Below are 15,972 nucleotides of genomic sequence, written 5' to 3'. Positions count from 1 at the left end.
ACAAAGAGCATGCTTGGCTTACCTTACTTGGCATGTGTTATGTTCTCATCACTTACCATTATCATTGCAACAAGCTCTCTTGGGAACACTGGTCTTTACCCCATCTTTCAGCACAGATAACTCTGTGCCCTGCTGCACCAATGCAGGAGAAGGGTCAGTATTTCCTTCAGTTAAGATTTCAGACTTGCATTTTATAAACAGAGAAGATGGAAAAAAGCTGTTTTTCATTTAACATTCTCAGGGGCTGAAACTGACTATTCAAAAAATTCAATTTATTTCAAGTTACTGCTTAAGAAAAAAAAACAGGTCCCTGCAACACTTAAACCAAGTGGCTCATTCCAGCCTTTATTAGAATAATTACAACTAAAAGAAACATGGCAGTTATATTTTCACAGCAGGACAAGCATCATAGGAAGTAATGGGCTACAAAGCTATAGCAATACAGTGGAAAAAAAAAAATTAAATAAACCAAAACCAAAGCTTGCTGCAGACATTACAGCTTCTTCTACGTGGAAACCCCAGCTTTCAGGACAGCAGAGTGCAATGCACAGGCAGCATCATTCTGTGCTCAGAGAACTGGGAGACTGTCACACCAAACATGGTATCACCTAACTGTGTCCTAAGCCAGAGTGAAAGCAGAAGGTGGGGAAATGAAGGTGAGTTATTTGTTTGGTTCACAGTCCTACTCAGTTCCCTTCTTTCAGCACAGCAGGCAGTTGATTGCCTCCATTCAGACAATGGCTGCACAGTCACTGAGCCATCTGGGCCTCCATTGCCTGCGCTGTCCATTCTGGGGCTGTCTGACTTATCTTCTCCAGCAGGTTGTTAACCTGGAAACACAGTGACTGAATCTGCTTGTCCCAAGTTGGCAAAGCTTCACGAGCTGAAAAAAAAAACAACCAAAAAAAACAACCCATACAAAACAAAGTAAGTTAGCAATTCCCTTGCCTTTTCAACTGCAACCTTTACTTCTGCCACTGCCCTCACCTACCTCACAGAGGAAGCCTTCCTTGCAGCTACATCATGCTCATTTCTGTATTCAAAAACTACAATGATTTAGCTTGTAACCAAGCCTAACTCCTGCATTACAAAGTAGAACTGAACAGGTGAACCTGTTCCTACACGGAGACTGATGGAATAAATTCACGCTTCTCTGTAGGTAAGAGAATGCATAGTACAGAGGGTGGGTGAAGCATGGTCCTCCATTAAGGCAAACTCTGCCACCTCCTGGCCTCAGCAAGACGCAGCAAGCTCACTTCAGATGGAAGATATCAAGAAACTTAATTTCCTTATCCTGTAAGGCAGCAACTCAAAAAGCTTATTCTGAACGGTGCTAAAAAAAAATAAATTACTGTGGTCGAACTTACTCTCAAAATGAACAATTCCGTCAATTTGATCAATGAATCCATTCATGCGACCCTCAGTTATCATCTGAGAAGCTATCTTTTCTGCCTGAAATAATGAAGAGAGAAAGATGTTAGAAACTTCTTCCATTCTGAAAGAAGTTAAAAATAATTAAGACTTAATAGTCCTTATGGGTTTTTCAACACCACACATTGCGGGGGCAGGGGGGACGACCTACAGACAAGATTAATTATTAAATAATTAGACATACTATCAGTGGCATCTAACTCCACTGTTGTTCATTCCACATCATGTACCTTTCCTTCTCATAAGATGTGCTAGATATTTAGCCTTTCTCATAATATGGAATATTTAATTATTTCCTAATATTGAACTAATTTTCCTAATATTTACCACAGCTGTTTTCTAATGTCTTTGATGCTCCTTGTTTTTACAAAAGATGTAGAAAACTGATACCTTAGCTGCAGGGATCTCTAGTAATGCCCCGAGCTCTTCAAAAGTAATGTTGTTGTAAAGTTTGCTTGCAGATAGTAAGTTGTGCTCAATAACAGCTCTGTCCAGGATACTAGAACCTTAGGGGTTAGATGAGAAAAAAATCCATTACTGTAACATTGAAATACTTGGTTTATATTGTAGAGCAGATGGAAAACGCTTTTTTTCCCCAAGGGTTACGTGTGCAGAAGGTCCAGATGCATCTGCCTTGCATCAGTGTTTTGCTACGCAGAAGAAAGTAAACAAAAAGAAATGGATGGCACATGGTTTATTTTAAGACAGGTAGCTTAAACCCTTTTATTTAATTTCTAGAATAATCAAGTGGAGCCCTTGGTTTTGCTACAAGACAACATCTGAATTGAGGGAATTCAACCTCCTGTGATCAGTTCCTAGCTTGCCAAATGGAAAGACCATTGCTTTTTTTTTTTTTTTTTATTCGTTACAGCTCTTAGGGGTACAATTAACCTCTCTCTTACTCTGCTTGTATGGTGATAAACCCTCATCTAATTTCTCTCTTCTTAATTTAACAATTTAACTCATTTGCCCCTTAACCTCTAGTTGAAGATAAGCATATTATTAAATACCAACTAACCTGCATTCTTCAACTTATACGGACAAACAGTACAGGTTATAAATAAACAACAAATTGACCCAAGGAATGGACTGCAGCGTATTGTTCGTAAGTACCTTTAACCAGTTTTCACCTTTGCGATTACACAGTTGTTTATTTGTCCTTAATCAATGAGTAGTGTTCACTAGGAGAGTTTTCCTGATTAAGAGGTATTTCATGCTTATGTATTTTTCCACTTCAATATTCTTCTAATTTAGAAAATTGAGACCAGTGCGTTTATGATTCCAGTGAAGTCATTACTTCACATTATTTCTCACTGTTCAGAAGTTCCAGGAAGAACAGAGCTAGTAAGATGTCAGTGAGATGGATCAGAAAACAATTTGGAGATGGTGTGAGGTCCCAGTCATCCCCTCACTATCTGTCATCTTTCCTGCCAAGTTAGGAAGCAGTTCAAATAAATTTATCATCCGCACAGACCATTTACAGCCTACATGCATGTCACGTGTTTCTGGGCATCCTATTTATAACAGTGCCTTAGAACTGGAGAAGCTCAAAAGGACAGACTCAAAGTATGAGGCAAGGTTAGAAATACTGGGAGGTTGTCAGTGAAGAGGACTGTACATGGACAGAGAAAAAAGATTTTTACAAGTTACCTTCTGGAAGAGTATTTCAAAACCTTAATAGCCAATCAGAAAGATGAACTATGGCTAAGAAGCTTTACTATTAAACTATACTCATGAGGGTAACATGCTGGGAAATAATTTTAAAATAATCATATAAGCAATACTAAATTCTTTTCCATCACACTTCTTGACTGCATTGGGCAAATCTAACTCCTATGGATGAACACCTAGCATTACGAGGCTTCAGAGAAACACGTACCATCAGCTGTAGTTGCTTTCTGGTGAGGCATTAGCATAGCTGCAAACTCTTGCAGTTGATTTCCACGGATAATTCTGTCAAGATACATTTTCTCCAAGATCCCATAGGCTGCAAGCTGCTGGCATCTCTCATCCTTGAAGAGTGTAGCAAGCATGCGAGAACGCTGTTGTCCTAGGAGAGTCAAGAAGAATCCTCATAAATTATCACCAAAGCATTGACTATTTAGAGGCAGGCAACAGAAAATTATCATCTTTTTTTCTCAATACATGCAATTAACCAACAAAGCTCTACCAAAGAAGGAACTCGGTTGTGTTCAGTTCCAAAACACTCTTTGCCACTGACTATCTTTTGCATCTTTAGCCAAGATGCCACTTTATCACTGGCAAAGACACAGAAGTAATCCAACTCTGAGTTAACAGTATGCCAACAGGTAATTTTGACACGGTGTTCACAGTTTTGGATTCCTCACCAAATCTTAGTGACAAGATCCCTCCTCACAAGTAATGCACAAGCTGACTTGCTTCAGGGGATATGAAATACCTACACTGGGTCTTTTATACAAAAATGTAACATGTATTTTACCTGCTGATGCCAAAATAGTACAATGCAAAGCATGCTTCAATGCCTCCAGTCGCTCAGTTTCATGGACTATGCTCTTATAGGAGAGCTCGTTGTATCTTTGGGCAGCCTCAATGAACTTTCTTCTGTAATCAAGAACCCGAGCATAGCAAACCTAGAAAGAAAGTATGTCTCAGAAAAAGAAAACTAACAGGGGTGGCTGCATAATATAGGGGTGTATAAATTGCCACATTATCAAGTGACAGCTCCCATAAATATTGCTCTACTGCATCCTAGGGAAATCTGTGCCTTCGAACGATTAGCTTGACTTGTAAAGACCTTGCTAAAGTATCATGGAAAGGAATTGAAAGGGCATTTCCCAGCACTATTTCACATGTTAAATATTGCAAATGTCTAAATGCCAGAAACTAAGTAAATGAAATATTGTACAGCTGATATTGTACTTACATAAGCTTCCCCTTCACTACTGAAATTGACAGCTAGCACTTAGGTACCAATTTGTGTTTCAAGTGTTTGCTTTTCCCTTTCAGCGCTGTAACAGCATCTGGTATTTCTTCTCTCCCTTCCTTTGTGCTTTTCTAATCCTTACAGAAAATATTTACACTTCCAACTGAGTGCACGCTTTAAAACATAGCATGGGGGGAGAAAAAAAGAAAAGGGAAAACCAGCAAACCAAAACCACCACACCCTGAGTTACAGCTCATGGTACACCTGCTTTGTGTTGTAGAATTTTAAACACCACCACACTTGATTGGTACTGTCACACTATAGTTATCACTGCTCATCCCAGTTACTAAAATGGTTTGAGAAATTAGTGTATGAACTATGTACACAGTAAACCCACAAATAAGCAGAAAGGTCAGCAGTTACTTTACTACTTGAGACTTACAGCTACTTTTATAGATGGGACTTACTATTTAATTACTGTTTGGGGGGGGGGGGCTTCCATTGTCCCTAATAATTGGATGTGATTTTTTTCCCCTCTTAGATTTACCGACAAAGGTGGAGGCAATATTTTCAACAATATTTCAGATGTTTTGAAGCCTAAGTTTTATTTTCAATCAGTAAAACTGGCATTTAAGGAACCTTTACAGACTTATCTCCAAACCATAAGGAATAAGCTGTTTAATTATTGCCAAGATATGGCTCTCAAGCTCCCAAAACCATTTAGAAGCTTTTCCCTTTGTCTCTTTTCTCATTATGAAAGTTTTAGTGGCATTGCATAAAAACATCTCAATGTGGAATCATTAGAAACCTTTAGAAAGAGAAAGCAATAAAGCAAGTTAGACAACCTTATAATGGATTTGCAGCTGTTCATTAGTTGATTCATTCTGAAGCAGGGAAGCTCGATTAATATAAGCTTCTGCTTGAACTGGGTCATCATCCTCCAGATACAGCCTGGCAATTTTCAGGTAGGTCTCCAGTTTATAATCTACATTGTACTGTCTGTAGAGAAACAGAAAAGCAAGTGCTCAGAGTTGCTCCACAACTACCCTTGCTCTTAGCTGTTCTAAACACATATTATGATTCTTAAGCACTTGGCAACGTTTGCTTTACCCTGCTTTCTTCTTCCGTAACACCAAAATTAGTGCTCTCTGTTCAGGGTAAGGAAATTTGAGATGAATGCCAATATAGAACTGGCTCCTACAAACACCAGTAGAAATAATGCTGTCCATGAAGATACAAATGTACACTCTAATAATCTGTTTTTAGTGGATTGGAAGTTTGCCATAAGTGGTGAGCCACTTGAGTTAAGAAGCAAACTTGCAGTGGAACAAATAGGTTCTAAATAGGCAAAACCTACAGCAATTCCTTCTACATGCACACAGAGAAAGAGGATAGAAAGGACAGCCAGAAAAAAGTAACAGCAAGGGTTCTAGACTTAAAAAAAAAAAACCAACAAAAAAACAACCCACAAACAAACAAAACCCCACAGAAAACCTCAACTGTATTTGTTAATATCCAATTTCAAACTAGGTCTTCACTTTGAACTGTAAAGGCAAACACATGGAAGAACGGCCACCTTTCAAGAACCTTTCAATAACCTTAGAAGCATTTTTGTAAAATACTATCAAAAAGGCTGTTTATCAACAAGACTAATAAATAGTGCAAAACTTCTGGTGCGGTACTTTGATCCCCTACACTGTTTACTGTAATGTACAGTCATCAAGCTATACTTTGGTCATCTGGCAGTAGTTCTGGCCTGAACTACTGAAACTCTGGGAAAATATGCAACCCCAAAATTCTCACTCGCTGGTCTAGTTAAGTACAAAGCGAGCAAGTATATTTAACAACACAGAACTGTGTATAGCACAGTACTTACTTTTGCCCTGTTTCCAAAGGGATCCCCACCAATACTTGTGCTGCATTTCTCCAGTCTTCTTCTTTCTCATAGATTGATGCAAGATGTTGCCTTATTGAAGCAACCTAAACAAGAATAAAATCAATAGCAAACACTATAAAAGTTGAATGGTTCTGTATTAACTTTCACAGTATTTGTTCTTGTTCATTAATCCCCTCAACCGCTACCCCAGCTTCACAGACACAGCAACCTGCATGCATGCAACTCTTCCCATGCGAGGAGTCCTGTGTGGGACTCCTGGATCAAGCTTTAATACCAAGCTTTTTAAATATGAGTGCTGATTTGAAGCACTTCTACTTAAGCTTGTGACAAGATAAAAGGAGTTTATCTTCAGGGAGCGATAAGTAGTAACCTTTTATAAAGCTTTTAAAAAGATGAAACGAGGCTTTCAAGAACTGGAGCACCAAGATTCACAAGCCATTTCTTGCAGTTATACCTCGTATCATGCCTGTGAGATATCTGTTTTGAACAGCTTTTTTAAAGACTTAAAATAGTCGGTAGATAAGGGGGAAAAAAAAAAAAACAAAGCCAAGCCCGCAAACCAAAAACCCCTCATCATTGATCTCTCACCTGCTCTTCAAATGAAATAACTCTAGGCTGTATCTTTTCCAAGGTGAAGTGGTAAATTTCTTTGGCTGTGATGTCAGGAAGACTTGGAAGATGGGTACAGAAATCTGTCAGCAGCTGACGTGAGATCACTAGACTGACATTCTCGTTCACCACTGGTTCAGAGACACACGGAAGAAAAACACAAGATGGATGCAATGCTTGTCAGTGCCTTCACTGTAAGTGATCATTTGCTTTTATCTTAAATTTGAATATTTCAAGTTTTTAAATCTGTATCCAAGTGAAGGGGTTTTTTCCTTTGTTTTTAAAAGGTGATTTTTTTTTTCTCTCAGAAACAGTTTGTTTACACTAGAGGTCACCAGAGTTCTAAGCCCTGACAGATAATAATGAATTTCTCACTTTGATTTATAGTTTAGAGAGATGTTTCATTCTAAATCACTGTTCTCAGTTGCTGAAACATCTTGGACAAAGTAAACCTTTAGGCTAAATTTCACTAATTTTATTCTCAACTTAAAAAAATTACACTAGATTTATACATTTTATAGAGGTATTCAATAAGCCAAACATCCAATACAACACAAAAAACCCTAACCATTTCTTCTTGACAGTTTTTCAAAGTAACTTGAGATGGAGGAAGAAGGGGGTTGTTAGTTTAAATACCGCTTGGCATCCAGTATCAATTTTAGCATTCAACAGAGACTACTTTGTTTTCACCTTCCAACACCGTCACACTGACAGGTTGGAAAGTTATAATAACTTACAAAGCTTACAAGTCCATTCGCCCTTTAACTTCTGAATGTGGCAATGATGGTTCCTCTTCTAGTTGTGTTTGAATTCCGATAGGACCAAAATATCATATATTTATGCAGCCTCATGTAGAGCTAACAAATACACAATCCCACAGACCTCTGGCCTTCACTCAGTGTGCAACCGATTATACCAGATGCACTTACTTGCTTCTACAAAAGCTTTCAAAGCTTCAAGTTGTTCTACACCCGACAGCTGAATGGCTTTTTCCAGTATTTGACGATATCTGTCCACAGATTAAAAAAAAAAAAAATGTAAAAAATCACTCTTAGGGCACATTTTTTTACTAACAAGTTCTGTTTCTCTATTTATTTTCTATGTCAGAGCCCTACTTTTGCTTATATTTTCTATACATTTGAGGTGGCAATTTTCCAAAGTGTTCGTACTCAAATGTCAGGAACATTCACCTGGAATTGGTATCTGGCTCTTTTTAAATCCCAGGACTAGATTCTCAGATAACACAGCTCATCATTTTGTTATCTGTGAACATATGTGCAATTCTGAAGGTTAAAAAAAACCAAAACAAAACATGTCCCTAGGATAGTGTACAGAAAAAGTAATGAAAACTGCATCGCTCATGGATTAAGATTAATAAACTCAGTCAAATGTTCAAAATGCCATATTCAATGAGAATGAGAAGCAGTGTTTGGAGTGGGAGGTAAATAGTATGTTATGGCCACTTGACATGAGCACAGGCACAGACCATGCATTTTTAAGTGTTTATTCCTGCAAAAATAGCAACTCCAGTTTTCATACTTCATAAAGCTAATTAAACTTTGCCTGGGACATAACCTCAGTGTGTGCAATACTGACGAAGTACTACATTCACGTTGAAGCCATATTTTGAGGGGAACATTTCCACGTTTTTACATGAAACTCCTAGAAGTGAAGCAATTCCTCTAGAAAATAAGCAACTGGACTGGAACTCGAAGAATTTCAGTTGACTGATTGACATCTGACTGAACCCTCGGGGGAGAGAAAATCTACATGACACATTGCACTGTGAGTAGCTCAAACCCCAAGGTTTGCCATCCAAAATACCCACCTAATGAAAATAATAATAATCATAATGATGATGGAGTTACTGACATATCTACAGCAGCCAAGGAAAATAAATTCCCCGACCCGTAAATTTCACGCAGCCGACGGGCAGGCAGCCGAACTCTGACGGGCGGCAGGCAGACACGAGGGAGCTACGGCGAACGGCTAAGGCCCCGCGCGGGAGTCTGCGCTAGGACACCACCGACACAGAGCAAGCCGTCGTTAGAAACGACAAATAAATAAAAAATGACAGAATCATGAGGTGAAATCTTCCTTTCTTCTTTTTATTTAAAGAAGCGCGGCCGTTGGGCAAGAGCCGCCTCGCCTGCCCAGGGCCCGGCAGTCCCCCATTCCCGCCCCCCCCCCCCTCCAACGGCCGTTACCGCAACGGCCGCTCACCCGCCTCGCCCCGCCATGAGGAGAGGCCGGCGCCGGCACTCACTTGCCCGCCAGGTCCTTGTGAGAGCCGCTGGAGTTCATCAGCTGCGCCAGGTCCTGCCTCACCGCGGCCGCCATCTTCGCCGACCCGCCGCCGTCCCCCTCGCGCGCCGCAGACCTCCTCCTACCATAGAGCCGCGCCGCCGGCAGGCTAGACGGGCCGCCGCGCGGCGGGGTCACGTGGCAGGGAGCGTCCGCGCTGGCAGAGCCCGGCCGCGGGGATAAAGCTCGGGCGGGCCTCACACGCACCTTCCCCCGGGGCCGCAGGGCGGCACGTATAGAGATATATACGTGTATAACAGCACGTGGGCGCGTGCGCGTGTCGGCGGCCTCAACGCGAGGCAAGGCTGGGTCCTCCTCGAGTGGCGCGCGCGGCCCCGGAAGCGGGCGGCCCGGCGCGGGTGGGGCGGGCCCGGAAGCGCGGGGCGGGGCGGTGCGGGGCGCTGCGCCGGCGGTTGCCAGGGCGGCGCGGCGCAGTATTATGGGATGCGGCGGGGGAATGGCGCGGGGCGCGTGATTTTGAACAAACACGGCGGCTTCGTCGCGGGCGCTGCCGCCGCCGCGGCCGCCGGGCGCGGTAGCGGAGGGGAGGGGGCCGGCGGGGGCGCGAGGCGCGGAGGGCGTGCGGCGGGGGCGGCGGCGGAGAGAGGCATCGCTAGCGGCGGCGACGGAGAAGGAGGAGGAGGAAGAGCGCCCGCCCGCCCGGTGAGTGCGAGGGGCGGGAAAGCGGCGGCGGGAGGACGAAGAAGGGGGTGCAGGCACGGCCCCGCTGACGGAGAAGGAGCGACGGAGCCCGGGAGGGAGCGGCGGAGCGCTGACAGCCGCCTCCCGCCGGGAAGGCATAGGCCCGGCCCCGCTGGGCGCGCTCCCCGCGGCGGGGCGGGCTCCCGGGCGGCCCTGCCGACTTCCCCGGGCTTGCGGGGACAGCCGGCCCGGTCGCCTCTCCGCCGCGGGGGATGCCTGCTTGGCGGGTCTCTTCGCCGCTCGCCGAGATCAGCTGCGCCTAAAGCTGCGGCGGAGCAGTGGAGTTAAAACGGACCCGGGGAGCGGCGGGGGGGCCGGTGGCGAGGATTCCTCCTCGGACCGGCGGGTCTGTGCGGGACCCGCCGCCGCCCCTTCCCTGCCGGTCCGGAAGCAGTTGGGGTTCGGCGGCGGGGCAGCTCGGAGGGGGGCGCCCCGCGGGCGGCGGGGAGGCGCGGCGGGGCGGGGCGCCCGGGCGGCGCGGCAGGGGCAGGTGCGGCGGGGGCGGGCCGCGGGGGGCGGCGGTGACGGGGTGAAAATGGCGGATCTTTCGAAATACGGTGGCGGCCGCTGACGGAGCCGGGCGGCTCCCGGCCGCCCCCGCGCCGCCCGCCGATGAGGTGAGGCCCCGGGGGGCGCGCGGGGGTAACGGTCGCGGTAGGGGGGGGCGTTGGCGGCCGTTGCCGGCGTCGCGCGATGCCAATGGTCGCGGCCGCTGGGGCTCGCCTCGCTGGGCCTGGGGCTGGCGGGGCCCGGCTCTTCTGGCCCACGGGATCGGGCGGTGGGGAGCCCTCGGGGCCGGGCGGTCCCGGGCCCCCGGCTCTGGCGGTGGCGGCTGGCTTAGGCCCGGGGACGCGCTCCTCGCCAAACTTGCCGGCGTGGGCCGCCGGAGGGGACCGGGCTGCCCCCTGAGGACCAGCCTGCGCCGCGCCGGACTTGGTCCGGGGTGAGGACGTCCTGCCTTTGTCTGCAGAGATGCTCGCTCGGGCTCTGACCTGCAGAGCGGGGTGCGGTGGAAACGGCGTATGGTGTTTTCCACACTTCCTTAACTCACCCAAGTGCGAGGGCGTACCTGTACCTTCAGCGTGCTCCTGCACGGCCGCGGACTGCCTCTGAGTTCGAAGTGAATTAGCTGGACCATCTTTTGGGATAGTCCCAGCTTCTGTCTTCATCGCTCTTGCTCCTTATGAGGTATATTGGTGGTCAGAATGTGTTATTAATTATTTGTGGCCTTGACTTTGAAGCACATCGTGTACTAATTACGTAACGTTTGGTATGGAGGTTTTGAGTTCTGGAAAGCACTGTGGCATTGAGAGCATGTGAAATTGTCCACTGGAACATAGTGTGAACGGGACGAAAGCTCTCAGGCTTAAGATTTCGAGTGAAGGAAGAACAGATATTTAAATGATCTTTCATTAGGTTCATCCTTCCGAACAGTTGCTTGAAGTATATTACAGTTATTGTAGAAAATACTGAATAAGAAAAATAATTCGGAATATTCTTTGCAATGTTTACGTAAAGCTGGTAATAACAGGCAATGCCTTGTGCGTGTGGTTAGCTTATTCACAATAGCTTTTTGGCTTATTGGAGGCAAGAAGAATAGCGGGTTATCAGCTGAGAATATTTCTTCTGTCAGGGGAACCCTTTCGTAAAATAAAATGCATTAGACTTGTCTTTTTTTTATTCCCCAAGACATCCAGTTTACATATGTGTCAGCAAGTGGTAACTGTTTGTTACATGCCTTGTACAGACTTGTATCAACCTACAGAGAGATGTACGGCTGTATTGCTCTGTAAGCCAAGCCCTCTTAAAGGCTGCCTTGGAGAGTATGTTAGAAAATACAGCCCAGCTTCTCTACTGGGTTAAAAAGGTACTTCATGCTTGTAATACGGTAAGTTTCAAAAGTTTGTTATGCAAGGTTGATTGTTCAGATTATGTATCAAGAACTATCTGCTGTTGTTTAATTTGCTTATACTTCTGTGATGTCTAAGCTCAGGTAGTTTGTAACTGAATGTTCTGAATGGTTCAGCTAGAATTCTCAAAAAGTTTTAACTGGTTTCAGGTTGAGTATCTGCTAACCACAGGTAAATTTGAAGTGTGGCAATGAAGAGTGCTGTCAGATTTCTGCCTTAGAGATGTTATCTCATATGTTGGGATATCTTTTATTTTAAGTCTTGAAAAGCAGTCAAAGCTCCTTAGATTCTTTTCCCTTATGCTTGTTTGAAAAATATTTTGGGGGGGGGAGGAGTAAGGTAGGTTGGGCGTGTGTGTTTTGATTTCTGCTTCAGCAACAAACTGTGCTTCCTTATCTGTCACTTGGTCTGCTTGTGCTTCTGTTCCCTTCCTGTGCTATAGAGGTAGTGCTTTTTTACTTCACATGCTGTTAGAAGCACATCTTAATCTCCTACAGAATTTGTATACTACAATGGTGGGATTCATAACAAGTACCTAGGAGACAAACTCATGGTTGGGTTTTTTTTTATTCTTAGCTGCAGGAGCTCCCAGTAAAAAGTGGAGAATGTTTCTTGAACTCTTGATTCAAGGGTTTGTATTTTGCCAGGCCTTATGTCTGAGTAGCTTGGTTTTCTCAGTTGCTTAGAAAACCAGTAAGCAGCATGTGGCTTTCAGTACAGCCTGTGACTGTGTCACTTGACAACATTAGAAAACAAAGTTTTTCTTGCACGAGAAAGAACAAGACCTCTGGAATAATCCCTTGATCACTGATGGGGGGCGCATGGCTACATGAGGCAAGAGATTCAGGTTTCTCATGTTCCAGTTCCGGATGTAGATTAGTGGCTCCTTAACTCTTCCAACTTGTGTGTTGTTCCCCTTCACAAGCCATATTTCTGCAGTCAAACATGTTGCTACCCACATGAGGGCTATGTTCTTAGTTTTGGGCTCTGCTCTGCTCTGTCGTCCGAGTTCCAGGTACATACCAAATGCCCATCTCTATGGTCTGGCTGTTTTGTTTTTTTCTTCCTTACTGGAGTTACAGTTTCTGCTATGGACTCAAGAAGCCTATCTGAAGAATGTTTTAGAAACTTCTTTAGACAAATCTGTTCCTGTGAAAAGTTTTCTGGGGTCTCTTGTTTGTTTTTTTAATATTACTTTTATCATAAAGTTCACAGTGGTCTCAGGTCTGCCTACATAGCTTAATCTGCTCTTCCCCTCCCTCCCCCCCCCCCCCCAATATATGAATGAAACAGGAGACACAATCTGCAAACGAGTGAAAGCTTTCTGCTTCAAAATCTAGTTAATTGTTAATATTGTAGTGTCTGGGCAGAGCTTTCCTGACAGCTTTTGTAGTTTCGTACTTGCTTTCAATGTTTTTTTTTTTTTTTTCCTAAGTGTTACTCTCCCATTTATTTGGGAGAAGATGTAGCTCTGCACTCCCATAATCCCATGAGCACTTGTTGCTGCTTTGCTGGTGAGGAAGATGGCTCTGCTCTTCCGTGGCAGCTTCTTCCTCTTCCATGCTTTCTTCTTCTCTAGTGCTTTGTAAGCACTTAAGCAGCTACACATAGACCACAGTTAGACTGATTTGCATTAAAACTATCCTGGCTTTTGTTCTAGGCTGGAGTGAATCTACACAAAATGGCTTGACTTAGTCTAGTGTTCTGCCACCACTAGAAAGAGTTGGTTGTACTCTTCCCCTGCCCTCTGTGCAGGGAGTATAACTGCCAAGCTGGGAGGGGAGGGAGGTTCCTAGGTTTCCCCAGCCCCCTGACCCAGCTGGATTGTTGGCTGTGGTGCAATTCCTTGGTGCCATTCTGGTGCTCATAGACTTTGAACTGAGCTATCTCAGCACACTGACCCACCAGAATTTGCTCACTAGTTTGTGGAGTAGTTTTCTTCCTGGGTTGAACACCAGCGTCAGCAGCGTGGAGAAAGTGGGGCTGTGACAGCCCACAGTTTGGTTTGGATGGCTAGCTTTAACCCAGCTTGGTTCCTTCATCTGGGCTGCCCTTGCTGCTACATAAATGTTTGCTAGCACAAGGAGGAGGGAAAATGTTTGTATGGAAATGAATAGGTGGACAGAAGAGCTTTAGCAGTAGTGCTGGCTTAATACGCACAGGAGTTGGAGTATAAGGAAAGTAATGCTGCTGATCGTGTGCACACAGTGGTCAAAGTAGCAAATTATTTGAAATAACAGTGCAATAAAGATATTGCTAGGGTGTTTTTCACAGTAAATCCTAAAAAATTGTAGCAGGTGCTTGTTTTATTAGTATGTAATTACCAGTTAGTTGACAGGTAAGTTTTTTAGCTGTTGGTTTTCCTTTTAAAATTATAATGAAAGCTTAAATTACCCAGAACTTACCAGTTTTGAGGAGATCCTTCTTCCCTTGGCTTGTGGGCAAGTGGTTGGTTTGTTTGTTTGTTTTTTTCTCCAGGCATTCTTAAAAAGAAAACAGCTAGCACCTCTATTATAAACATGGCAGTGGTGACATGAGCTTAATCTTTCCTCGCATGAAAAAAAAAACCAAACCCAAAAACCTTAACTGTGTAATATAAAACTCTCATGTCCGTATCACTTGATAACTGTTACTTTAAACACATAGGAGTTGCTAATTTGTGTACCTTGCCCGTTCCTCTGATATGCTGCACACAGTTGTATGTGTGGTGCATCACGTAGGGAGCATTCACTTAACAGAACGTAGAGTAATGGGAAGGGAATGGTGTGTGTTGGTTGAGTGAATTATGGTTGCCTTGGGAACTATTATTTTGAATTTTGTGACTATAGACGGTTAAATTTGTGGTGAAGGACACCTGATATTTTCTTAGTATTCCTTGTAACCAATGAAAAAAGACTGGATACTTACACTAGTTATGTATTCAGCATATGATAAGGAGTAAGGTTGGGGTTTTTTCCTTGCTGTCGTTTGCCATTGGCTTTGTATTTGATAAATCTAGAACCATGATCCTCTGGGAAGCATGCAGACAAACTGCGTCCATATCTTGCCTTCTGTAGAGAATGGGAAAGAGAATGGAAATTATTTTGTCTGTGTTCCACATGCATATTTTGTTACTGTATTAAAATGATTTGCTTTCACTGCTGTTACATATGCAAACATGGTAAGTTTGCAGTCTTAGATGATTAATTTTTCCACTTACCTTTGTTAATCATAGTTTTCTTACGGATTAATCTTTTTGTTTTCATGATGTATTTTTTAACGCAATCTCTAGCTCAGTAAGCTTAAACAAAAGACTGTTGAAAAAATGCAGTGCTGAATGATTTTGTAATTCTTTGCTTTACGACAAAACAAACCTTCCAATTTTAGAGACAAAACATAGAGTGTCAGAGTAAGAAAATGGGGAATGCATAAAATGAATGACACTATTTTACCCATTATTGAAATGGTAGCAAAATTGAAGGATGGCAATTAGGAGAATTGTAGTATCGTAAGATCACCTACATGCAGTTGTGGTCTTTCATTTGATAATATGCCAGCAGTACAGGATGAATCTTGGGTATACATATGCTTCTGTGAAGGCTTTTCTAATAAATGAGAGAAAACATGTCCAGTCTCAAGAACTGCATTTCCTATCTTTTTGTGCCATTGATCTTTGTGAATTTCAGTTGCCTGGAATAGTTGATGTGTGCTTGTATGTATTTGGCAAAAAGGGATGGGAGAACACAGCAAACAAGGAAATGAACTAGCGTGTTCTTTATTTTGTTTTGTTTATAAAATGACCCAATAAAATTATTTTTTTTCCTTTGAAATCAACTTAGGCAAACAAGTGACCTTCACTTTCTTAACTGTAGCTTGTTTCTGCTTTGCATAGGCAGGTGTTCTATGTCACTTGCCCTAGCAAGCAGTCAAGAATCTGTGGGAACTATGAGCCTTGTGTTTTTATGTAGTGTATTCAATCTTTTCTTGAAATAAGTTTCTTCTGTTTGCTGGGTTAATGTCAGGAACATTGAATGAAGAGTGGGTTTTTTCCGCTTGCAGAGAATAGTTCTGGTGCTAGTGCTGTGAACTGGCCACAGCAGAGGGACCAACAAGGCTGTAGTGAATTTAGCACCTACAATGATACTAGCAAAGGTTGTCATTTATACTTCCTGTGAAGAAAAAAATTAACAATTGCATATGAGCTATGGATTCTCCCAGGAGAGAAGCAGAAAACA

General features: G+C 43.6%; 2 protein-coding genes across 4 annotated transcripts in view; one reads left to right on the top strand and one right to left on the bottom strand.

Annotated features, from left to right (window-relative positions):
• Positions 1-319: 319 nt before the first annotated feature.
• COPS4 (COP9 signalosome subunit 4) lies at positions 320-9,219 on the bottom strand. The gene is made up of 10 exons (XM_076337007.1): positions 9,109-9,219; positions 7,772-7,851; positions 6,822-6,973; positions 6,213-6,316; positions 5,182-5,335; positions 3,893-4,043; positions 3,311-3,481; positions 1,822-1,937; positions 1,368-1,452; positions 320-883 (listed from the first exon to the last, which is right to left on the bottom strand). Exons 1-10 carry the CDS (start codon positions 9,180-9,182, stop codon positions 750-752), a joined length of 1,221 nt encoding a protein of 406 aa, XP_076193122.1. The 5' UTR covers positions 9,183-9,219; the 3' UTR covers positions 320-749.
• A 531-nt stretch (positions 9,220-9,750) lies between these two features.
• The window catches only part of LIN54 (lin-54 DREAM MuvB core complex component), a 47,424-nt gene continuing 41,202 nt past the window's right edge, over positions 9,751-15,972 (top strand). Inside the window, exon 1 of one of the 3 annotated variants that reach the window (XM_076337002.1) lies at positions 9,751-9,809. The gene's annotated coding sequence lies outside the window, so the exon portion shown is untranslated. Of the gene's footprint in view, positions 9,810-10,419; positions 10,466-10,971; positions 11,037-15,972 lie in introns of those variants that run through there. The other 2 variants (XM_076337003.1, XM_076337004.1) reach the window with 2 other exon arrangements.

The sequence above is a fragment of the Aptenodytes patagonicus genome, chromosome 4 (genome assembly GCF_965638725.1).
Source record: "Aptenodytes patagonicus chromosome 4, bAptPat1.pri.cur, whole genome shotgun sequence".
In the NCBI taxonomy this organism is placed as follows: Eukaryota; Metazoa; Chordata; class Aves; order Sphenisciformes; family Spheniscidae; genus Aptenodytes; species Aptenodytes patagonicus.
Note: the sequence above shows the minus strand (reverse complement) of the source record. Positions and strands in the feature narration are given on the sequence as shown.